At 46.9% G+C, this 22768-nt stretch overlaps 2 protein-coding genes and 1 non-coding gene across 10 annotated transcripts; all 3 read right to left on the bottom strand.

The window, feature by feature from the left end:
• Positions 1-66: 66 nt before the first annotated feature.
• On the bottom strand, positions 67-7966 carry LOC145527918 (2'-5'-oligoadenylate synthase 1-like). 4 transcript variants are annotated; one of them, XM_081546369.1, is made up of 8 exons: positions 7706-7966; positions 6604-6892; positions 5043-5227; positions 2986-3218; positions 2370-2491; positions 1972-2125; positions 1160-1332; positions 67-662 (listed from the first exon to the last, which is right to left on the bottom strand). In XM_081546369.1, the coding sequence occupies exons 1-5, from the start codon at positions 7880-7882 to the stop codon at positions 2482-2484; spliced, it is 894 nt and encodes a 297-aa protein (XP_081402495.1). In that variant the 5' UTR covers positions 7883-7966; the 3' UTR covers positions 67-662; positions 1160-1332; positions 1972-2125; positions 2370-2481. The 4 variants fall into 4 exon arrangements, with proteins under 4 accessions (XP_081402495.1, XP_081402494.1, XP_081402493.1 ...); XM_081546368.1 differs by lacking the exon at positions 1160-1332; XM_081546367.1 differs by lacking the exon at positions 2370-2491.
• Positions 3715-3787, bottom strand: TRNAC-GCA (transfer RNA cysteine (anticodon GCA)). Its single transcript has one exon. It is a non-coding gene; the product is annotated as a tRNA-Cys (tRNA).
• Positions 7967-9326: 1360 nt separating the features above from the next.
• On the bottom strand, positions 9327-22555 carry LOC145527917 (2'-5'-oligoadenylate synthase 1-like). Of its 5 annotated transcripts, XM_081546360.1 has the most exons (7): positions 22295-22555; positions 21160-21481; positions 19265-19449; positions 16954-17186; positions 16039-16137; positions 14564-14757; positions 11991-13899 (listed from the first exon to the last, which is right to left on the bottom strand). In XM_081546360.1, exons 1-7 carry the CDS (start codon positions 22472-22474, stop codon positions 13817-13819), a joined length of 1296 nt encoding a protein of 431 aa, XP_081402486.1. In that variant the 5' UTR covers positions 22475-22555; the 3' UTR covers positions 11991-13816. The 5 variants fall into 5 exon arrangements, with proteins under 5 accessions (XP_081402490.1, XP_081402486.1, XP_081402487.1 ...); XM_081546364.1 differs by lacking the exons at positions 11991-13899; positions 14564-14757 and adding an exon at positions 9327-9835; XM_081546361.1 differs by lacking the exon at positions 14564-14757.
• Between the last annotated feature and the right edge of the window lie 213 nt (positions 22556-22768).

The raw sequence follows: 22768 nt of genomic DNA, 5'->3' as shown, positions 1-22768 counted from the left end.
CATGGGGTCGCAAAGAGTCGGACACAACTCAGTGACTGAACAACAGTGATCCAGTGGCCAGAACAATGCTTGGCACAGGGCAGGTGCCCAATTAATATTTTTAATTGAATCAATGAATATGCACACACACACACAATATGTAGATATACTTCTTGGCTCTGTACCTTGAGGTTAACTAACACCCAACAAATGGCATTTGCTACCATTTTTGTTATTATTGACAATAAACTGGACCATCACCTTTTCCCCCAGGTTCATAGAAGAAAGTCAAAGCTGGGATTCCACTCTTCTGTCTGAGTCTCTCTGGTGTCTTGGAGAGGCTATTGTGAGGCTCCAATGGGGAGCGGGCTGTCTATGAAAGAAAAGAGAGCACAGAATAGTGGGAAGGCTGGGGGTCAGGAGACCCGGATTCTGGTCCCAGGTCTGACATCAATTCACGGCTGTCTTTGGATCCAGGCCCCCTAGCCCTAGAAATGAGGAGGGCTGGCCCAGACGGCTCTGGAGACTTTGCCTCCAAGATGCTCTGGCATTCAGAGGATGGTACATGTCCAGTTCTCTTCCACATGGGGAGGGGCTCCTCTGTGGAGTTGGGTTCTTGGAGAGGATCTATAGAGCTGTCTAAAATCATAGGCCTCCAACATCAGGTTGCTGTGTTCTTGGGGCTGAAAGAGAGAAGCACGTGGTCACATTGGAGAGCTGGGCCTCCCCGCTTGGCACGGGTCTCAGTGAGCATTCACGGTGGACATTGTGACCTGCCGCCTGGGTGCCCTTCGAGGAAGGCCACGCCCCCTCCTGAGTTGTCCACATTCAGTGGCTGACCCGTGTTGGGGAAAGGCCTGGCCACCTCGGTCTTCTGCAGGACAACTCTGGAGGCTATTGGGCCCCCCAGGGGGATGGTCTGAGATGGCCAGCATCCCAGCTGCCCCTTGCCTTGTGTTGGTACCCGCCTCACTCCCCTTCTTTACACAGGTGTCGGTTCCAATGGTCCTCCCCAGAAACATCCTGCACGCGAACTTCATCCCAGAGCCTGTTTCCTGGGAAACCCATCTCTGGCATCATCAGCCCTCCCCACGCCAGCTTGAGAAAGATCCCTACTCTTGGAGTGGAAAGATGAGGCCCTCAGCCCTGACTTAGCTGTGTGACACGCCCACGTCCTCACCTACGCTCGTTTGTCGCGTGATATGGAGGGGGGAGGGGATACAAGGCAGGCTGTTTAGCTCAGCGGAGTAAACCCTGGCATTGGAGTCTGCCAAGTGGGATTCCCGGCTCTGCGGCTCCCTAGCTGAGTGGCCTTGAGCGGTGACTTCACCATTCTGAGCCTCCTTTTCTCATCTGTAAGATGGGAGTAGAAATCAGGGCTCATGGGGTGTTATGAGGATTTAATGAAACAATGAAATTTAAGGGGCTAAGAACAGAGTCTGACCCCAAAGCGGGTATTCATTAAGTGGTGGTTGTTATTCTTTTTCTTCTTAGTGGAATGAGCCAACTGGAGCTGTTAAAAAAGTTACTTCTGGCCAAGGAGGTATTAATTAAAGAATAAGCTCTGAATAGGGATGTGAGAAATCTAGGAACCCTCTGATTGGGGTCAAGATGACTGTAAAACGGGGAGCACAGCCTGGCATGATGTGAATGGGAGTGACCTCTGTGAAAGTGAAAGGTGCTCAGTCATGTCTGACTCTTTGTGACCCCATGAACTGTAGCCCACCAGGCTCCTCTGTCCATGGGGATTCTCCAGGCAAGAATACTGGAGTGGGTTGCCATTTCCTTCTCCAGGGGATCTTCCTGACCCGGGGATCGAACCCAGGTCTCCTGCATAGGCAAGCGGATTGTTTACTGTCTGAGCCACCAGGGAAGCCCTAGTGACCTCTAGTAGGAGGCAATTTCTTTGGAAGGAATGGTCTCTAGCTACACACCCCATGCTGTGTGGAAGGGGTGGGGGCAGGGCAGCGGTAAAGAAGCAGAAGCTCTCACCGACACATTCCAGGAGCCCACTGGAGACCCGTCCCCTTTCTTAAAGCACGGGTAATCCAGCCAGACCAAAGCAGCTTGTGCCAGCCGCTGCCAGCTGTATGAGTCTTCACCAGCAACATTTCCTGTAGGTTCTGCCGGGTCCAGAATCACAGGCCTGAAGAGTAATATTTAGAGAGAGAGAGAGAGATGAGAAGCTGGGTTCTGTCTGGCGGGTGGTCTAGATGCTCCAGGAAGGGCAAAGTAACCAGCCTGGCACAGGCTCAGACTCAGGCAGCATCAGGGTTCCAGCAGAGCACCACTCCCTGGGGTGTGTCCTGGGTGCCCTGCTCCATGGAGGACGGTGAATGGAAGGAGGAGCCTTGCATTTGGGCTTTGATAGACCTGGGCTTGAATCTCACCTCTGCTCTTCTGTAGGAGTGTGACCTTGGGTAGATCTCTAGATCTCTCTAATTCTCAGTATGCTCATCTGTGAAATGGGCAGATTTGAACATCTCTACTTCAAAGGATGTTCTATGAAGATCTAGGTAAGCAACATGGAATACTCAGCACAGTAATTGGGCCATCATAAGGAGTTAGTGTGTGACAGTTACAATAATCATAATTTTTACTATAATATTAGAGTGTGTTAGTCTTACAGCAAGCTCTTACTTCCTTGGAGCAATTATTATTGTTGCTGCAGCTGTTGTTATTTTAGTTGAAATTTCAGCTGTTTCGCTCATTTTCTGTTAGAGTTTGGACAAGCTCTTTACTGCTCAGAATCTTGGTTTACTCATCAGCGAAGCAGTTAACATAGTGCCTGCCTCCCATGGTTGTCTGCACATTGTTTTTAAAATTAGATGGTAGTAGTAAAGTGCCCAGTAGTAGTAAAGTGCCCAGATACTTATCTGATACTGATAAGTATCAGAAAATGATCAATAAATGTGGAATCCTCCCAATTCCTTCATTTCCAGGGTGCTACAGCTGTAAGCAGGGGTTCATTTATGTGGGGAGATAAGCCACGAGGGGATAGAGTACCTGGGTTTTGCAAGTTGCCTGGTCAGGTATTCTTCAATAATAGGGTTTTCAGAGTTATAATTCTTTTCCCAGTAGATGCGAAGCTTCTGATGGTTCAGGACTAATTCCAAGACAGTCTGAAATCCCTGAGCTGTGTTGAATCTTGTTTCCTTGCACCCTTGCTCCCAGGCATAGACCGTCAGAAGCTCCAGGGCATATTGTGGGGGCAATGGCTTTCCAAGCTCCTCCTTACACTGAGGGAAAACAATCAGAAAAATGGGCTTGTCTAGCATTTGTGTAGAGCACATTTCTCATGGATCAAATTCAGCCTGCCACTTATTTGCAGGTATAAAGTTTTCTGAGAGCAAATCCACACCTATCCATTTAGGTATAGTCTATGGTGGCATTCACAGAACTATTAACTCACCTGTTCAAAGCCAGATGGCTAGGAAGTGAACAGAAGTGTGTGTGTGTGTGGTGTTGGTGGGGGGTATAGCACTCATTAATTCACCTAACAATCATTATTTGAGCTGCTCTCATGTGCCAGGCACTGTTGCAGGTTCCTGGGATACAGCAGGGAATCAAACATATCAATCCTTCTGTTCTTGTACGTTTATATGGGGAAAGCGAAAGCGAAGTCCTGTCCGACTCTTTGCAACTCCATGGACTGTAGCCCAACAGGCTCCTCTGTCCATGGAATTTTCCAGGCAAGAGTATTGGAGTGGGTTGCCATTTCCTTCTCCAGGGGATCTTCCTGACCCAGGGATTGAACCTGGGTCTCCTGCATTGCAGGCAGACGCTTTACCATCTGAGCCACCAGGGAATAGTGGGGAGACAGACAATGGCACTCCACTCCAGTACTCTTGCCTGGAAAATCCCATGGATGGAGGAGCCTGGTAGGCTGCAGTCCATGGGGTTGCTCAGAGTCGGACACGACTGAGTGACTTCACTTTCACTTTTCACTTTCATGCATTGGAGAAGGAAATGGCAACCCACTACAGTGTTCTTGCCTGGAGAATCCCAGGGACGGGGGAGCCTGGTGGGCTACCGTCTGTGGGGTCGCAGAGTCGGACACGACTGAAGTGACTTAGCAGCAGCAGCAGACAACAAATATGACTACTGGAAAAACGATAGCTTTGATTAGTTCTGAACAGATGTGAGACTTGGACCATAAAGAGAGCCGAGCACCAAAGAACTGATGCTTTTGAATTGTGGTGCTGGACAAGACTCTTTGAGGGTCCCTTGGACTGTAAGGAGATCAAACCAGTCAATCCTCAAGGAAATCAACCCTGAATATTCATTGGAAGTTCTGATGCTGAAGCTGAAGCTCCAATTCCTTGGCTACCTGATGGGAAGAGCCAACTCATTGGAAAAGACCCTGATGTTGGGAAAGATTGAGGGCAATAGGAGAAGGGGGTGGCAGAGGGTGAGATGGTTAGAAAGCATCACCGACTCAATGGACAGGAATCTGAGCAAACTCTGGGAGAGAGTAGAGGACAGGAGAGCCTGACATGCTGCAGTCCCTGGGGTCACAAAGAGTCAGACATGACTTAGTAACTGAACAACAACACTGAGACAATAAACAAACAAACAGGCACATGCAAAGGCCCCGAGGTTGGAGTGTAGAGTTTCTCTCCTCTAATGAAGAGAAGAGCATGGCCTGAGGGTGGTGGTGAGGGGGCAGAGATGGGGATTCAGAGAGGTCAAGGGCAGATCCTTTGAGCCTCCCAAGATGATCTGGACCGGGCGGTAACAGAGGTGGTGACCATGGATGAATCATAAATATATTTTAATATAGGACCAATAACATTTGCTGACTAGTTGGATGTGGGTGTCTGTGAAGAAGCCAAAGATGACGCTTGGTTTGGCCATAGTAACTAGAAGGATGGATTTGTGATTTCCCTCCCCTCCCCTCTATTACCTCTCCCTCTTCCCACTGCCTCTTCCTGGCTCCTCCCCACACCTCTCCCTGCTCCTTCCCTTCCTCCACGCCACCCCTCCCTCCTCTCCGGTCCTCACTCTCTCCCTTCCCCTCCTCCTCCCTCCTCGGCTCTCTGCCCAGATGGGATCGGCCATACCAGTTGGTACCAGTGCTTCACCAGGCGGATGAGGCTCTTCAGCTTGGTTGGACGGTTCTTCAGGAAGGCTCGCTGCAGCTCCGTGAAGCAGGGGGAGAACTCACCTTCTTTCCTCAGGTGCTTGCACTCTTGGATGAGCTGGACGTAGATTTGAGGGTCAGGTCTGTAACCTTTGGTCAACTGACCTGTTGGGAATGAATCCATGTTTCGACGTCAGCTCTTCTCTGAGATTCTTTCGGTCACCCCCAGGGACACAGACTCACTGGCCTTGCGGGGCAGTGGGGAGGTCAGCAGGCCCAGAGCCAGGAGGCCTGAGATCCATCCCTGGTCTTCCCTTCTCCTACCTCCACCGCCATCACCCATCGTCTCTCAGCTGGATTCAGCAGAGGTGGTGGCACCCTCCTCCCTGGATCCTCCACAGCCCATACAGAGGCCTTTAAACCTGATCCTTCCACTTCTTGCTTCCCAGGACCTCTGGATAAAATCCCAAGTCCTCACAGTGGCCCACGTGGATGGTTAGACCTGTCTCCTCCCTCATTTTACCTCCTGCCTCAATCCCTTTGCCACTGACTCCCCTGATTACTTCACTTTTTCAAATATGCCAAGTTCATTCCTGTCTTTGCACCTGCTGTTTCTTCTTCCTGGGAGATCTTCCCATGCTTGGCTCCTTCTCATTCTTTGGGCCTCAGGTCAGAGGTCACCTCTCTTGTTGCCCTATCTACCGAAGTCCCCTGATCCTCTTTGCTCTCTTTCGCGTCACCACATTTAGTTTTGGTCACAGCAAGTTATCATTTCCTTCCTGGTGTTCATATGGTCAGGCTCCAGGAGAGAGGTTCTCTGTCTGTCTCATTTAGAGCCATGGAACAAGCCTTGCACCTCCAGGTCTGTGTTCCTGCTCAGTCGCTCAGTCCTGTCTGACTCTCTGCGACCCCATGCACTCTAGTCTGCCAGGCTCCTCTGTCCATGGAATTTCCCAGGCAAGACTACTGGAGTGGGTTGCCATTTCCTTCTCCAGGAGATCTTTCCGACCCAGGGATCAAACGTGCATCTCCTGCTTGGCAGGTGCATTCTTAACCACTGAGCCACCAGGGAAGCCCCGCATCTAAGGTACACAGTGGAAATTGAGCCTCAAAGAATGTATTGCTTCCTGTCCCAATGATCCTGCACATTATCTCTAGATTCCAACCCTCACTATAAGTTTGATATGGTTGCCTCACATTTTGCATAAAAAATGAAATTAACATGTTGAATTTACCCTAGACCCCGTTTTTAGAAAGAGAAGATCACACAGTTTGCCAAAAGTCAAACTAGTAAGCCTGGTAGATGTTCTGTACAAATATCTTGACCCCCAACTGTACCAGTTTGTTGTTTAATGTCACTTCAGTGGCTGAGTATGACCCTAGGCCTTCTTGTCCCAGGAGAGATGCTGGGGTCTCCTCCCACTTGAAGGGATACCTTGGTTAATAAGATATTTTATTTCTGCTCAGAGACAAGAAAAGAGAACGGAAGAAGCCCTGACGTAGGACAAAGACTGTAAGAACATGTGGCTGGGAGCACTCACCCAGGGCATCAAAGGCAGGCAGGACATCGAACTCCACCGCCTGGTTGAGCTTGGGGGACCTCAGCACAAAGCTGAGAACGCGGGGATTCTCCCATCGCGGTTTCTGGACCTCAAACTTCACTTCAAATGTTTCCTCTCTTTGACAGGCTTCCAGCTGTCTCCTAATTTCTTTGATGAATTCTCCTCTGCGCTCAAGCTGTTCCTGAAAACTTTTGAGATTGATGAGGAAGACAACGAGGTCAGCATCTGATCGTCCTCTGAGGGTCGTGCCTTTGCCTGAGGAGCCACCCTAAAACAGGTGATGAGAATGAGAACTGACATTTATCATTGAGAAGAGCCTCTCTAAATAAAATGCTGAGAACAATCACTAACAGTTTGAGTGCTAGCCGCTGTTCTGAAGGCATCAGTGGCTGTAACTCCTAGAATGGTCACAAGAACTCTGGGATCTAGCTATTGTTATTATCTGTTGTCATCTTCCGGTTGGGGAAATAGATGCTGAGAGATCATGTATCAGTCGAGTCACACAGCTAATGGGTGACAAAGATGCAGTTCACATCCTGATTGTCTTTTTCCAGGGTCCGTATTCTTTCCTCCCTGTAATTTACAACCTTATGTGATTAATACTGTAAACTGGCCCATGGCTGACTTTACTTGATCTGCAAGCCCTACAAGGTACTGAAATTGATAGGTGAGGAAACTGAGGCACAGAGAGTTAAGTGACTTGCCCAAGATTTCACAGCCAGCAGGTGCTATCTGCTTTCAAAACATATACTCTTAACCAGCTCGTGACCCTGCAGAAATAGTGAGATCCCAGCCTGGTCAAAGATTAGTGGACTGTGGATGCTGCCAGGATTCAGATTGCTTATCTCCATAGCAGTCGTGACCTAGGTGGTTTATACACATCCTCAGGGCATTTGTTAAAAACTTACAGATGGATGCCCTCACCCCAGAAGCTATTTTCACAAGTGTGGTTATAGTTCTGGCATGGATAAATCCGAAAGCACCAGCCCCAGAGACCTCAGCCTTCTGCTCTCTGTCTGTCCCTGTGCAAATGCTTGCTCACCAGCCCCCTTTCTCCCCAACCAGGCAGTTCTGGACTCACCTTCACAACTTTGGACACCCGGACTGGGTGAGGGGCACATCGGAAACACCTCTCCTTCAGGAAAGTGCAGATGATGTCAATGGCTTCTTTGACCTGTGTGCGGAACTCCTCGTTTGGCAGGAGGTGGTCTTCGATGAACTTGTCTAGAGACTTGGCTGGGGTGTTTCTGAGCTCCATCACGATGCTGGGGACTGGAGAGCCAGAGGCGGCAGAGCTGCTGCCTGAACCTGTGAGCTTCTGTCTTTTCTGCTGCCTGCGTCTAGGAGGCTGTTAAGTTTCGTTTCACTGGCAGGGAGGAGCTGTGCCCATAGTCTGGGCTGCTGCTGGTTTCATTTCCTTGGAAGGGAGGAGCTTTAGCTGGAGTCTTTATCTCTCCTTTGCTCTGAGTAAACCAAACACTGCTTTCATCCTGTCAGGTCTCCCAGCACATTCCTCTAGAATCCCAGATTTACTCCTGCCTTAATGCAGGAGACCCAGGTTCGATATCTGGATCAGGAGATCCCCTGGGGAAGGGAATGGCTACCCACTCCAGTATTTTTGCTGGAAATCCCACGGACAGAGGAGCCTGGCGGGCTGCTATACAGAGGGTTGCAGAGAGTCAGACACGACTGAGTGACTAACACTTTCACAAGCAGCCTAGAACATCTGGTCTTTCTTCAGAATATACTCTGAAAAGGTGTTTTTAACCTAGGTTGGCATTGTACCCAAGAGTAACCACAAGTAGAAACAGATATTTGGTTTCTTTTTCCTCTTTTTTTTTGTTGCAGACAACATTGCTCTATAGCCTCCTATGGTCCTTGCAGCAGTACATGAATATTGCAAACAGAAACAGTAAAAAAATCTGGAAGCATACATTCCATCCTGATCCTAAACCTCAAAGACTAGAAGTGTAACTACTTCGGTGTAGTCTTGTGAGATATTTTTCTAGGTTAATGCACACATACATATAAACACAATTTCTCTTTCTCTCTTTTAATGGCCTAACTCCATACATTTCACTTTTTGATTAATAAACGTTATTTCCTGTCAGGGGAGTGTAATCTCCTCAGTTCTGCCTCGTCACACGGACGTTAAAGCCCTCGGCGCGCCACAGCTCTCAGACAAAACGTGTTATAGCTCTCGGGTCTCGGATAGACAGTAGTATAGCTCTCGGACAGATCAGTGTTACAGCTCCGAGTTATAGCTCAGTCTTATTTAGAAAATAAAAGAAAAATACATCCTGGAGGCGTGAGGGCATGCCCACCCAAAAGACGCAAAGAGAAGAGAGAGAGCCCCGGCCCTTTGGCTCCTCTTTTTTTTATGTTTTTCCCTCCCCCTGGGCCTGCGCTATGTAAACTGGAGTAGCCAGGAGTGCTGTTTGTCCTACCTGAGGTCCTTACGCCAGTCCTCGGAACTTCCTTTGTTCTATTTTCTCGGGCTTTTCCCTTCCTTGTCTTTTAGCCACCGCCATTCTGGACTCCTGTTTCCTATTCTAACTACCTAACATTTCCTAAGGCACTTTCAGGATGGCAGAAAAATTGCAAACTCTCCCTAACTGTGCAGTTTGAACACGAATGTACCCTGGCATGCCTCGGTGTCCCAATCTGTAAAGAGGGCGGCCAATGAAAAAGTATTCATAACGTAAAAGTTGAGAGTTGTGTTTTATTCGGTGGGACTTTTTAGGACTTGAAGCCGGGGAGACAGCCTCTCAAGTGCCCCTGAGAGAACTGCTCCAAGAAGGTGAGGGGAGGAGCCAGGTTGTATGGAAGTTTCTCAATGTAGGTCAGGTAGTCTGGACATCAAAGCTTTTTTTATATAAATGAAAGAAAACCAGATATTCTAAGTTAAGGAATTTAGCACTTTCTATGTATATAAAAGTCTGGGCTCAGTGTAGTCATTCCTTTCAAATGCATCTCAGCTCTCTGGGGCTGGGGTCCTGTTTTCACATCCTGATCTTTCTTTCCTTCCTCAGGGCCCACAGCAGGGAGTGGCTGCAAGATGGCAGGTATGATTCCTTCCTGAGTTCCCTCAGGGCTCACCAGCTCACCATTCTTGTTGACTGTGCCATCCTTGTTTACTAATAGGGCAGGCAATATTCCATTTCTCAGAAAACTTTTCTCTCTCACTCATGGAACTACTTCAGAGGATAATCTGAAAGGAGAAACACAAAAGGAGAGATGAAAGGTATCAAAGCTGAGCAAAACTGAAGGGCAATTCTGACTTTAAAATTCTTTGGCCTGCTTGCTTCGCTTCAGTCGTGCCCGAATCTTTGCAACCCTACGGACTGTAGCCCGCCAGGCTCCTCTGTCCATGGGGTTCTCCAGGCAATAATACTGGAGTGGGTTGCCACGCCCTCTACCAGGGGATCTTCCCCACCCAGGGATCGAACCCATGTGTCTTGTGTCTGCTGCATTGGCAGGCGAGTTCTTTACCACTAGCGCCACCTTTGGGACTTCCCTGGTGGCTCAGACAGTAAAGAATCTGCCTGCAATGCAGGACACCCAGGTTCGATCCCTGGGTTGGGAAGATCTGCTGGAAAAGGGAATGGCAACCCACTCCAGTATTCTTGCCTGGAGAATCCCCATGGACAGATGAGCCTGGTGGGCTACAGTCCCTGGACTCACAAAGAGTCAGACATGACTGAGCAGCTACCTTTCACTTTCACTTTTCGGCACCACCTTTGATCTTAAATTGGCTAATTTAAGATCATTAGGTCTCCTGTTCCCCTTTTCACAATGGTCACCAGGGCAGATCTTTCACTGGTGGCCGCTGTAACTCTTTTTTCTGGAGGGTTGGGTAGACGGGGTGCTGGGGGAGCTGGTGAAGAAAGCAATTCGCATATGGCTGGGATTTAAGGGAGCAAAGTAGAGGAGCCCAGGAGCTAATGTTTTCTATTGCACTCTATAAGAAATTACAACAAGGTGTGAAAAACCAGGGCTTCCCAGGTGGCACTAGTAGTAAAGAACTTGCCTGCCCATGCAGGAGACCTAAGAGACGCAGGTTTGATCCCTAGGTTGGGAAGATCCCCTGAAAGAGGGCATGGCAACCCACTCCAGTATTCTTGCCTGGAAAATCCCCATGGACAGAGGAGCCTGGTGTAGTAAAGAACTTGCCTGCCCGTGCAGGAGACCTAAGAGACGCAGGTTTGATCCCTAGGTTGGGAAGATCCCCTGAAAGAGGGCATGGCAACCCACTCCAGTATTCTTGCCTGGAGAATCCCCATGGACAGAGGAGCCTGGTGGGCTACAGTCCATGGGGTCACACAGAGTCGGACATGACTGAAGCGACTTTGCACGTGAAAACCCAGACTCATCCCTGACAAGCATATTCTTTTGTTAAGAATTTTTTACTTGAAGAAAATCTGTAGCACATCAACACTGGCCTGATTCTTAGCTGGGTTCCCGAGGGAAGCACTGCTCTCTATTATCAGAAACACTGTGGGCCAGGGCATGGGAGGGAGTGCCTATCAGGTTGGAGAGATTGGTAATAAACACTCTTTGCCGTGAGTAGGGTAGTGATGGTAATTAGAGCCATAATGGCAGATATTGTTGAGCACTTCCTATGTAGCAGATCACAGAAAAGTACACCTCTGAAAAAAAAAAAAAGAAAGAAAGATGCACCTCTCAGATCTCCAACTGCAGAGGACAGATCTATGCTGCCCCATTGTTAGAAAAATTAAGTTCACACACTTTGCCATAATTCAAACAAGTAAGCCTGCTAGGGGTTTTGCCCCTACATTGTGCCAATTTACTGTTTCCTGTTGCCTGCTTGGTTTAGGCAAGACTGCCCCAGGAGAGATATGATGATCTCTGCTCCACTTTTTAGAGACACCGCATTTTGGTAAGCCGCTCGAACTGTGGGAGACTTCTGCTCCGAAACATGAACAGAGAGAAAGAAGCCCTGAGATAGGACAAGGCTGAAGCCCCGGAAGGCAGGTAGTACAGCAGACCGCACCCCTGGTGGGGCTGGGGCACCTGACAGGAGGCGACTTCCAGGGAGGCTCAAAGAACTCCAGCCTCATCTCCTGCTTCAATCTCAGCTCTTCCCAGCTTCGTTTCTTCGGCAGGAAGTGGCCCAGAATGGGGACTCAGCGCTGGGCAATCAGGCATCTATGATTCTGGTGTTTCGAATTTCATACAAGCATTCCCATCATCCCTTACATGCTTTCTTCTCTGTTGCTGAGTCTGGTGAATTTGTGGTTGAACCAGCAGTTGTGAAGTGCAGCACTCTCGAGTTTTCTGTTACCTGCATCTGCCAGCTTTGACCAAATCATTACAGCTTAGCTGAGAAACACTTATCAAAAAAGTTTTGGAAGAAATTTGCTTTATTGTTTCTTGCAGTCATACAGGATATAGATTTACAGCAAAATACAATAAAACCACAAAATTCAGAGAAGTATAAAGCTCACTCATCATACTATAATCCAACATACCCACTGAAAACACTGAGGTCTTCATGAAACCAACATTACAAATGAAATTAAAGAAAACTTACTAAGTACACTAATATAAAAAGGATATCCAGGAATAATATGACAAAACAGTAATAGCAATGCAGGGAAAAACTATAAAATGTAGTTACAGAGTAATTAAAGAAGAAAATTAATGGAAAGAAGTTCCAAGTTTGTGGACTGGAATTCTCAATATTACGTGGATGTCATTTTCCCTGAACTAATTTATGGAATTCCAATCAAATGCCTCCTTGTATTTTGGGTGAAAATTCACAAACTGAGTATAATATTAACATAGAAATAAGAAGAGCCAAGAGAAGACATTAGTTTGGATAGAACAGAGTTTTCTACAAGACACTGAGAATTAATATCAGGCTACAGTAGTTAGTAAAGGTAGTATTAAACCAAGGACACAAAAATTGATCAATGGTATAACACAGGCTTACACACAGATGACTCTGGATATATGTCTGAGGTGGTTCTGCAGAACAGTGGGGAAGGATGGTCCCTTCAGCAAACGCTGCCGGAATACTCGGCATCCAGATAGCAGAACTAGTATGGACCACCAACTCACACACATTTGTCTGTGTTTTGATATGATATTCATAAAATCATTGCCAAATCTATGTCATGAAGCTTTCTTCCTGTGTTTTTTTCTAGCAGTTTTACAGTTTCAGCTCTTATGTTTAGGCCTTTACCTATTCTGAGTTGATATTTGTGCATGCTGGAAGAAAAGGTGTGATTTTATCCTTTTGCATGTGGATATCCAATTTTCCCAGCTTGATTTATTGAAGAGACTGTCCTTTCCTCATTGTATATTCTTGACAACATTGCCAAAGAGTAATTGACTGTGTAAACAAAACACTGACAATAAAATAAAAATAGACAAAGGGGAACTAATCCAACTAAAAAGCTTCTGCCCAGCAAATGAAAAAAACCCAATGAAGTGAAAAGGTAATTGATGAAAAAGAATAGATATAGGTATAGTTGAATCACTTTGCTGTACATTCAAACTAACACACAACGTAAATAAGCTATACTCCAATATAAAATAAAAATGAAAAACAGGTATAAAATGAAAGGGAGAAAAGGTAATGGAAATGGAGAAAATGATTACAAACCACTATCTGATAAGGGGTTAATTACAAAATAATGAGGGCCTTGGGCTTCCCTGGTGGCTCAGCTGGTAAAGAACCTGCTTGCAATGTGGGAGACCTGGGTTCGATCCCTGGGTTGGGAAGATCCCCTGGAGAAGGGAAAGGCTATACACTTCAGTATGCTGGCCTGGAGAATTCCATGGACTATATACAGTGCTTGGAGTCACAAAGAGTCAGACATGACTGAGCAACTTTCACTTGGACAACTCAATAGCTAAAGGACAAATAACCTAACTATATAATGGGCTAAGGATTGAATTTTTATTTTTCTAAAGAAGGTTTACAAAGGGCCACCAGGTATATGAAAAGATGCTCATCGTTATTATTATTTTAGCCACACTGTGTGGCTTGCCTGATCTTGGTTGCCCAACCAGGGACTGAACCCTGGCCCCAACAGTGACAGCGCCCAGTCCTAACCACGGGACCACCAGGGAATTCCCACACTCAATATTATGAATCATCCGGGAAACGGAAATCAAAATCATAAGACATTGCTTTTACCTGTTAGCATAGCTATTACATGTGTTAAAGGACACTCGTGTTGGTGAGCATGTGGAGGGCCTGGAACTCTTGACCACTCTTGCTGAGAATGCAGTTTGGTGCAGCCACTATGGAAACAGTATGAGAGTTCCTCAAAAATTAATACGATATGATATCTACTATATGATCCATGTGGCTCTTCAATTAAGCAACTATTTACCAATTCAGTTAATCTACTAGTGACTGTAGCTTTATGTATAATTCTGAAACACTCTCATAAAACAATACAAGTGGGCCACCCACATGGTAATTACATGTGATTCCAAAGTGTATTCTGGGCATGAAGAGATACCTGTGCTAAAGATAACACGATGGTAACAAAACCCCATCTGGGGTAGAATCCCATTTTCAGAAAGACTCAACTTAGACATGGAAATTGAGACAGAAAAGACTAGAAAGTTAGGTCCCAAATTTTGGAGATACTTTGGGATTCTTCCTCTTTTTTAAAAAACAAAAATATTTCTCACTTTCATGTTAAATTCAATGACCAAGTATGGTCCTCGAAAATCCCTAGAAACAGGAGACACAGCCTGTCGTCCTGTCTCCAGGCCACATGGGAAGCACCAGGGTCTTACGTGAGGCAGACCGAGTTAGAGGAAACCAAGGCCAAGACCTTTATGGTCGTTTCTCTGGGAAAGGCAGGCGAGGCAGGGAAAGCAGTCTTTGGACTGGCAAGTGTGAATAATGTAAGAGGGCTGTGGAGAGGAGGGGGTTTCCTGAGTCGTCTGGTACCTGGTCCAGCAGGAGTTGGGCAGGGTGGGTTGTGGCTCAGACTGGCTCTGAGTCTGGGCGGTGGAGCAAAGAGGAAATGCTCGACAGGTTTGCATGGGAAAGGCCAACAGGTGACCTGCTGGCTGTGTCTAGGAAACAGCCAACCCCAGGAGGGCAGTCTCTCCAGGATCAGCAGGGCCCAGATGTCAAAGCACCTGAGAACACAAATATAGAAAGGATAAAGACAGAAGCCCTGGACAAGGAGCAGGAATGAGGGTTGAGATGGGGTGGGAGAGGGTGAGATGGTGGCTTTGTCTGGGAGCCACCTCGTAGGCAGTGACATTGACTGAGAAGAGGTGATCGCTGAGGATGGCCAGGATGTGCCTCGGGTCGTCATCACAGCTAGGATTTGCTGAAGAGCCCACCCTACCTTGAGGGTGGTGGCAGAGGTGCTTGTGTGGGTCTGGGTCACTCCAAGGAGCAGATGCCAATGTGAGATTAAATGCAGGAGATTGTTATTTGGGGAAACACCCAGGTGAGAGACAGTGATCAGGGATTTTATAGAAGCTAGGAAAGCTCACAACCCTGATCTAATCTGACTCTGGGTGAAGGAAAGCAGGAAGGACAGCTGGCTCCGCAGTCAAGACAGGTCCAGCAAGGTCGTGGAGGGTCCTTTTGCGAACGTCCCATGTCAGAGCTTCCCCTGACTCTCAGGAATGGGGCTGCCTGAGTGTCTCTGGCTCCCTTGGTCATTGTCTGGGAGTTGCAGGTAGGCAGCGTGGCTTTGGTGTCAACGTGGAGATGGATCGCAGAGGGCAGTAGCTGGGACCCTCAGCTGAGTATGTTCCCTCCATTGAGGCTCTGCTAGATTCCTTCTCATGGTCCCCAAATGGGAAACAGAAAAACTCAGTGTATGAAGACACATTGAGAGCAGAAACAAAGAGCAGGAGCTTCACAGCAAGAAGGACCAAGGTTCAACTTCACACTCTCGTCTCTCACACACCAGGGGACTCTGAGTGAGTGGCCAAGTCTCAATGTATTATTATGAGAATCAGAGTAAAACTCATTTCACAGGGATGCTGGAGGCCTCAAAGGAGGAACAGCAATATGGAGAAGCCAAAGGCTGTCTTCCAGCCACTCACGTGACCAGTGACTCAGGTGGTAAGAACATCTTCATCTTTTGTGCATCCTTATGGGAGCTTTCCTGGAATGGACTTTTGTAAATGACACATTGGTTTTGGTACCGAGGCAGTGTGACAATGTAAGTTGGTAAGCCTGCTGTCTAACCCAGTGATTAATTCTGGGGCAGACACAGGTGTAATTCTACATTTTCCAGTAACCACATTGAAAGAATACAAAGACCGAGATGAAATTCCATTTGACTTAAGTAGCATTTCTAGAAGTTGTTGTTTCAACATGCCATCTAATGAGGAGGTGTCACTGGCACGTTCCAGGGGCTCACTGGAGACCTATTCTGATTCTTACAGCACGAGTACCTCAGCCAGACTTTAACCTCCTGTGCCAGCAGCTGCCACCTCTGTGGCTCTTCACCAGCCACATTTCCAGTCGGGTCAGCCGGGTCCAGAATCACAGGCCTGGAAACAATAGTCAGAGAGGACAGTGAGTACATGGGCTGTGTCTGGGGTGTTCAGAGCTCCCGGCAGGGCAAAATACCAGCCTGGGCAGACGGGTGTCTAGGGGCAGCAGAAGGGCCCCATGTGACACCTCTCCCTGGGTTGTGACTTGGATGCCCTGCCCTATGGTAGGCATTGAACATGAGGTGAAGGAGGCTTGCATTTGGGCCTTAAGAGACCTGGTTTGAATCTCACCTCTGTTCTTTAGTAGTGTCTCTTTGGGGAGGTCACCTGAATCTCTAATCCTCAGTATCCTCATCTGTGAAATGGGCAGATTTGAAAATCCCTACCTCAAAGGATGTTGTACGAGGATCTAAAGAAGCACTTGACATGCTCCCAACAGTAACTGAAACATATTAAGGGTTCCATACATGACAGGTTTAATAACCAAAATTGCACTATTCTATCAGAGTGTTTTTGTCTTACAACAAGCTCTTACTTCCTGGAAGCAATTTTTATTATTGCTGTAGCTATTGTTATGTCAGTAAAATTTCAGTTATTTCACTCATTTTCTGTGAAGGTTTGAACAAGCTCTTATTTCTCCAAACCTCAATTAATCTGTGGAGTGGTTAGCACAGTGCCGGCCTCACAGGGTTGTAGGTTATTATTTAAATTTATTATTTAAATTGTGTGGTAAGAGTAAAGCACTCAGCCTGATTGACAATAGCTGATGATCAATAAACATGGAATCCTTCCTCTTCCTACATTTCCAAGGTACCACAGCTGTAATCAGGGCTTCATTTATATGGGGATCTAAGCCATATGAGGGTAGAGTACCTGGGTTTTTCAAGTTGTCTTTTCAGGTATTGTCCAATAATAGGGTTTTCAAAGTCATAATACTTTTTCCAGTAGATGCAGAGGTCCTGATGCTTCAGGACTAGCTCCAAAACAGTCCGAAATCCTTCAGCTGTGCTGAAATTTGTTTCTGAGCCTTTCTGCTCCCAGGCGTAGACAGTCAGCAGCTCCAGGGCATACTGTGGGGGTAGTTTTCTCCCATGTCTCTTCTTACACTGAGAAGAGGAAAAAAATTAGAAACATGAATTTTTCAGCTTTTGTGTGAAGAGTTAATGAGTTAATGCAAAGCTTCTCAAACTATTCCAGAAAAGTGAGGATCAAGAGATGATTTCAAACTCATTTTATACCAAAACCAGACAAATATAGCACAAAAAAGAAAACACTAGGTCTGATGATCATAGATGGGAAAATCCTCCACAAAATACTAGCAAAGTAAATTCACCAATATATTATAAGGTCATAGACCATGATCAAATTATATATATTCCAAGGATGCAAGGATGCTTCAGTATCACAGATCAATCAGTTGATACATTTGTATTAAGAAAATAAAGGATAAAAAGCATATGACCATTTCCCCAGATACAGAAAAAACATTGGAGAAAATTCAACAGGCATCTGTGATACAGACTCTTTCCAAGCTGGCTATGGAGAAAACACAACTCAATATAAGCCATATATGACCAATGCACAGCTAAAATCACACTCGGTGGTGAAGGCTGAAAGCTTTTACTTTAAGATCGGGAACAAGACATATATGCCCTCTCTCCCCACATTCATCCAATATAGTATTAGAAGTCTGTCCACAGCAATCAGGCAGGAAAAAGAAACAAAATACAACCAGAGTAAAAAGGAGGACGTTATACTATTGCTATTTGCTGATGACATAGTATTATACATAGAAAACCCAAAAGACACCACCAAAAAACTTAAGACAACCAAAAACTGAATGCAGGAATATTGTAGGATACAAAAGTAATACATGGAAATCTGTTGTACCTCTATACACGAATAGCAGACTGTTGGAACGAAAAATTTAAAAACGATCCCATTTATAATTGCATCAAAAAGAATTTAAAAACTAGGAATAAATTTAACCATAGAGGTGAAAGACCTGTACCCTGTAGTGTATAAGACTTTGATGAGACAAACTGAAGATGACAAAAATAAATGGAAAGATATAGTGATGATGGATTTGAGGAATTAATGTTGTTAAAATGTGCAAATTACCCAAACAAACCATATGCACATCATCATGGTGTATGATTTAGTGTCGCTGTGCCATGTTACTCTTCACAAGTGAGAAAATGGGAAGCACAAATTCAGACAGTCAGGAAGTGAACAAAAGAGTGTATGTTGGGAGGTGGGGAGTAGGGGATTAGCACTCATTAATTTATTGAATAATTACCCACCGAGCACCTATTATGTGCCAGGCACTATTCTAAGTTCTGGGGCGATAGCAGTGAATAAAATATATAATATTATATTGTATATTTATACAATATATATAAATAAAATATGCAAATCCCTTCTTTTGTGGACCTTTTTAGTGGGGAGATAGACAATAAACAAACAAATAAGCTCATGCAAAGGCCCTGAGGCTGGAGTAGCGTTTCCTTCTTGGAGAACTAATGAAGAGGAGAGAACAGCCTGGGAGTGGTGGTGAGGGGGCAGAGATCAGGGTTCAGAGAGGTTGAGGGCAGATCCTGTGAGCCTCCCAAGATTACGGACGGTGGGGGAGAGGATATGGGGGTCGGTGGAAGTGACCGAGACGGTAGCAGTTGATGATAATGGGTATATTTTAGATACAGGACCAAGCCACTTGCAGACCGGTTGAATGGGTGTGTGGGTGTGTGTGTGAAAAAGAAAAGAAAGACCCACGGTTCTGCCCAGAGTAGGCGGAAGGATGGAGCTCTCATTTGCTGATATGGGAAGACTAGGAAGAATGAGATGCCCACTGGCACTGTCCCAGGCCCCACCTTTTTTCCTCCCTAACTTTCCCCCTCCCTACAACCTCTACTCCTCCACCTTGTTTCTTCCTGTCGTCCTTTCCTCTTTGTTTCCGGCCCTCTCCCCTCCTCCCTGCCCTTCCCTCCTCTCCATTCGTCTCTGTCTGTCTCCCTCCTGCCTCCCGCATCCTTTCTGATCCTCCCCTCTGCCTTCCTCTCCTCTTCTCCTCCCCACACCTCTCCCTGCTCCTTCCCGCCCTCCACGCCACCCTCCCTCCTCTCCCGTCCTCACTCTCTCCCTCCCCCGCCTCCTCGGCTCTCTGCCCAGATGGGACCGGCCATACCATCAGATACCAGTGCTTCACCAGGCGGATGAGGCTCTTCAGCTTGGCTGGGCGCTCCTTCAGGAAGGCTCTCTGCAGCTCCGTGAAGCAGGCGGAGAACTCGCCTTCTCTCCTCAGTGTCTCACACTCGCGGATGAGCCGAACATAGACTTCAGGGTCAGGTTTGTAATCTTCAGTCACCCGACCTATGGAGAAGGCATCCAGAACTTTAAGGCATCAGCTCTTTTCTGAGTTTCTTTCTGTCGCCCCGGAGACACAGACTCACTGGCCTTGCGGGGCAGTGGGGAGTCAGCAGGCCTAGAGCCAGGAGGCCTGAGGTCCATCCTCAGTCCTCCCTTCTCCCACCTCCACCGCCATCACCCATCGTCTCTCACCTGGACTGAGCAGAGGTGGCGGCACCCTCCTCCCTGGATCCTCCACAGCCCATACAGAGGCCTTTAAACCTGATCCTTCCACTTCTTGCTTCCTAGGACCTCTGGATAAAATCCCAAGTCCTCACAGTGGCCCATCAGGATGGTGAGACCTGTCTCCTGCCTCCTCTGCCATCTCACCTCCTGCCTTGATCTCTGTGCCACTTACTCCCCTGGTCACTTCACTTCCTCAAATATGCCACGTTCATTCCTGTCTTTGCACTTGCTGTTTCCTCCTCTGGAACCCCCAGATCTTTGAGTGCTTGGCCTCTTCTCATCTCTCAGGTCTCAGGTCAGAGGTCACCTCCCTTGTCACCCTGTCTCCGAAAGTCCTCTGATCCCCATTGCTCCCTTTTGGGTCACCCTATTTAATTTTTGCCACAGCAAGTTATCATCTCATTCTCGGTGTTCATATGGTCAGACTCCAGGAGAGAGGTTCCCTGTCTTTCATTTAGGCCATGGAACATGCCTTGAGCCTCCAAGGTACACAGTAGAAATTGAGCATCAGAGATGTATTGCTCCCTGTCTGAGTGATCCTGCAGATTGTCTATAGATGCCAACGCTCACATAAGTTTGCTGAGGTTCCTCATGCTTTGAAAAATAGATGAAATTAACATTCTGAGTTTACATCAGATCTATGCTGCTTCATTTTGAGAGTGGGATTTATCTACTCTTGGGCTTCCCTGGTGGCTCAGAGGGTAAAGAATCTGCCTGCAATGCAGGAGACCCAGGTTCAATCCCTGGATGAGGAAGATCCCCCGGAGAAGGGAATGGCAATCCACTCCAGTATCCTTGCCTGGAGAATCCCAAGGACAGAGGAGCCTGGCGGGCTACAGTCCACGGGGTCACAAAGAGTTGAACATGGCTGAGCGACAAACGCTTTCACTTATCTATTCTTATTTTATTGAAGTTAATTTATTTACAATATTGTGTTGGTTTCGGGTGTCCAGCAATGTGATTTAGTTATAAATAGATAAGATACACTGTAAGATACTGAATATAGTTCCTTATTGAAAGTGAAGTTGCTCAGTTGTGATCAACTCTCTGAGACCCCATGGACTCTAGCCTACCAGGCTCCTCCATCCATGGGATTTTCTAGGCAAGAATACTGGAGTGGGTTGCCATGTACTTCTCCAATAGTTTCCTATGCTATTCAGCAAATCCTTGTTGGTGATCTGTTTTGTGTGTAGCTTCCTCATTTTTAGTAAGGTAAGATTCACACACTTTGCCATAAGCAGAACTAGTAAGCCTGGCTATAAGAAACATCTTACCCTGAAATTGTACCAATTTGCTGTTTAATATTGTCATGGTGGCGGAGTATGACCCTAATTATCTTGCTCTGAGAGAGATCCTAAGATCTCCTCCCCGTGCTGACGGGATGTTTTAAAAGGCTCTTGAACTGAGGGAGATTTCTGCTCAAAACTTAAATAAAAAAAAAAAAGAAAGAAAGAATGAATCCCTGACATAGGACAAAGACTGAAATACCTTGTGACTGGGAGTGCTTAGCCAGGGCATCAAAGGCGGCCAGGGCATCAAAGGCAGGCAGGACATCAAACTTTACCCCCTGGCAGAGCCGGGGGGACCTGAGCACAAAGCTGAGGGCACGGGACTTCCTCTTTCGCCGCTTCTGGACCTTCACTTCAAATGTTTCCTTTCTTTGAAAGGCTTCCAACTGTCTCCTAATTTCTTCGATGAATCTTACTCGGTGCTTAAAGTGCTCCTGAAAACTTGTGAGATTGGTGAGGAAGACGACGAGGTCAGCATCTGATAGATCCTTCAGGGTCGTGCCTTTGCCTGAGGAGCCACCCTAAAACAGGTGATGAGAATGAGAACTGACATTTATCATTGAGAAGAGCCTCCCTAAATAAAATGCTGAGAACAATCACTAACATTTTGAGTGCTAGCCACTGCTCTGAACTCATCAGTGGCTGTAACTCCTAGAATGGTCACAAGAACTCTGGGATCTAGCTATTGTTATTATCTGTTGTCATCTTCCGGTTGGGGAAATAGATGCTGAGAGATCATGTATCAGTCGAGTCACACAGCTAATGGGTGACAAAGATGCAGTTCACATCCTGATTGTCTTTTTCCAGGGTCCGTATTCTTTCCTCCCTGTAATTTACAACCTTATGTGATTAATACTGTAAACTGGCCCATGGCTGACTTTACTTGATCTGCAAGCCCTACAAGGTACTGAAATTGATAGGTGAGGAAACTGAGGCACAGAGAGTTAAGTGACTTGCCCAAGATTTCACAGCCAGCAGGTGCTATCTGCTTTCAAAACATATACTCTTAACCAGCTCGTGACCCTGCAGAAATAGTGAGATCCCAGCCTGGTCAAAGATTAGTGGACTGTGGATGCTGCCAGGATTCAGATTGCTTATCTCCATAGCAGTCGTGACCTAGGTGGTTTATACACGTCCTCAGGGCATTTGTTAAAAACTTACAGGTGGACGCCCTCACCCCAGAAGCTATTTTCACAAGTGTGGTTATAGTTCTGGCATGGATAAATCCGAAAGCACCAGCCCCAGAGACGACAGCCTTCTGCTCTCTGTCTGTCCCTGTGCAAACGCTTGCTCGCCAGCCCCCCTTCTCCCCAACCAGGCAGTTCTGGACTCACCTTCACAACTTTGGACACCCGGACTGAGTGAGGGGCATATCGGAAACACCTCTCCTTCAGGAAAGTGCAGATGATGTCAATGGCTTCTTTGACCTGTGTGCGGAACTCCTCGTTTGGCAGGAGGTGGTCTTCGATGAACTTGTCCAGGTTGTTGGCTTGGGTTTTTCTGAGTTTCTTCATGGTGTTTAGGCGGGGAGGGACGGAGAACCAGTGGAGGGAGGCAGAGTTGGTGGCCTAAACCTGTGAGCTCCCGTCTTTCCTGCCGCCTGGGGCTAGGCTGCTGTGAGTTTCACTTCCTTGAAAAGGCGGAGCCTTGCCGGAGTCCGGGCTATTGCTGGTTTCCTTGCTTCAGAAGGGAGGAGCCATACACTTGTTTTTTGCACTGAAGAAATTAACCGCCTCTTTGATCCTGACCTTTGTCTCCCACCTCTTTCTCCTGCTTTCTGAGACTTTCTGTCTTTAACCAGCCCCCTA

The sequence above is a fragment of the Giraffa tippelskirchi genome, chromosome 11, assembly GCF_054371585.1.
Source record: "Giraffa tippelskirchi isolate mGirTip1 chromosome 11, T2T-mGirTip1v1.2.pri, whole genome shotgun sequence".
In the NCBI taxonomy this organism is placed as follows: Eukaryota; Metazoa; Chordata; class Mammalia; order Artiodactyla; family Giraffidae; genus Giraffa; species Giraffa tippelskirchi.
The sequence above is the reverse complement of the archived record's forward strand: the minus strand, read 5'-3'. Positions and strand labels throughout refer to the sequence as shown.

What these genes read in the sequence shown, in the direction of transcription:
- LOC145527917 (XM_081546360.1), bottom strand. Translation starts at nt 22,474, where the DNA reads ATGAAGAAACTCAGAAAAACCCAAGCCAACAACCTGGACAAGTTCATC. An exon ending in AGACAACTTGAAAAACCCAG is followed by an intron (nt 16,138 to 16,953) that starts GTACTCTACCCT and finishes TATTGTTTCCAG; the next exon opens with GCCTGTGATTCTGGACCCGG. An exon ending in GAGGTTAAAGTCTGGCTGAG is followed by an intron (nt 14,758 to 16,038) that starts GTACTCGTGCTG and finishes TTGTGTTCTCAG; the next exon opens with GTGCTTTGACATCTGGGCCC.
- LOC145527918 (XM_081546366.1), bottom strand. Translation starts at nt 7,882, where the DNA reads ATGGAGCTCAGAAACACCCCAGCCAAGTCTCTAGACAAGTTCATCGAA. An exon ending in AGGCAACTTGCAAAACCCAG is followed by an intron (nt 2,126 to 2,985) that starts GTACTCTATCCC and finishes ATTACTCTTCAG; the next exon opens with GCCTGTGATTCTGGACCCGG. An exon ending in TGGGCTCCTGGAATGTGTCG is followed by an intron (nt 663 to 1,971) that starts GTGAGAGCTTCT and finishes TCTCTCTTTCAG; the next exon opens with CCCCAAGAACACAGCAACCT.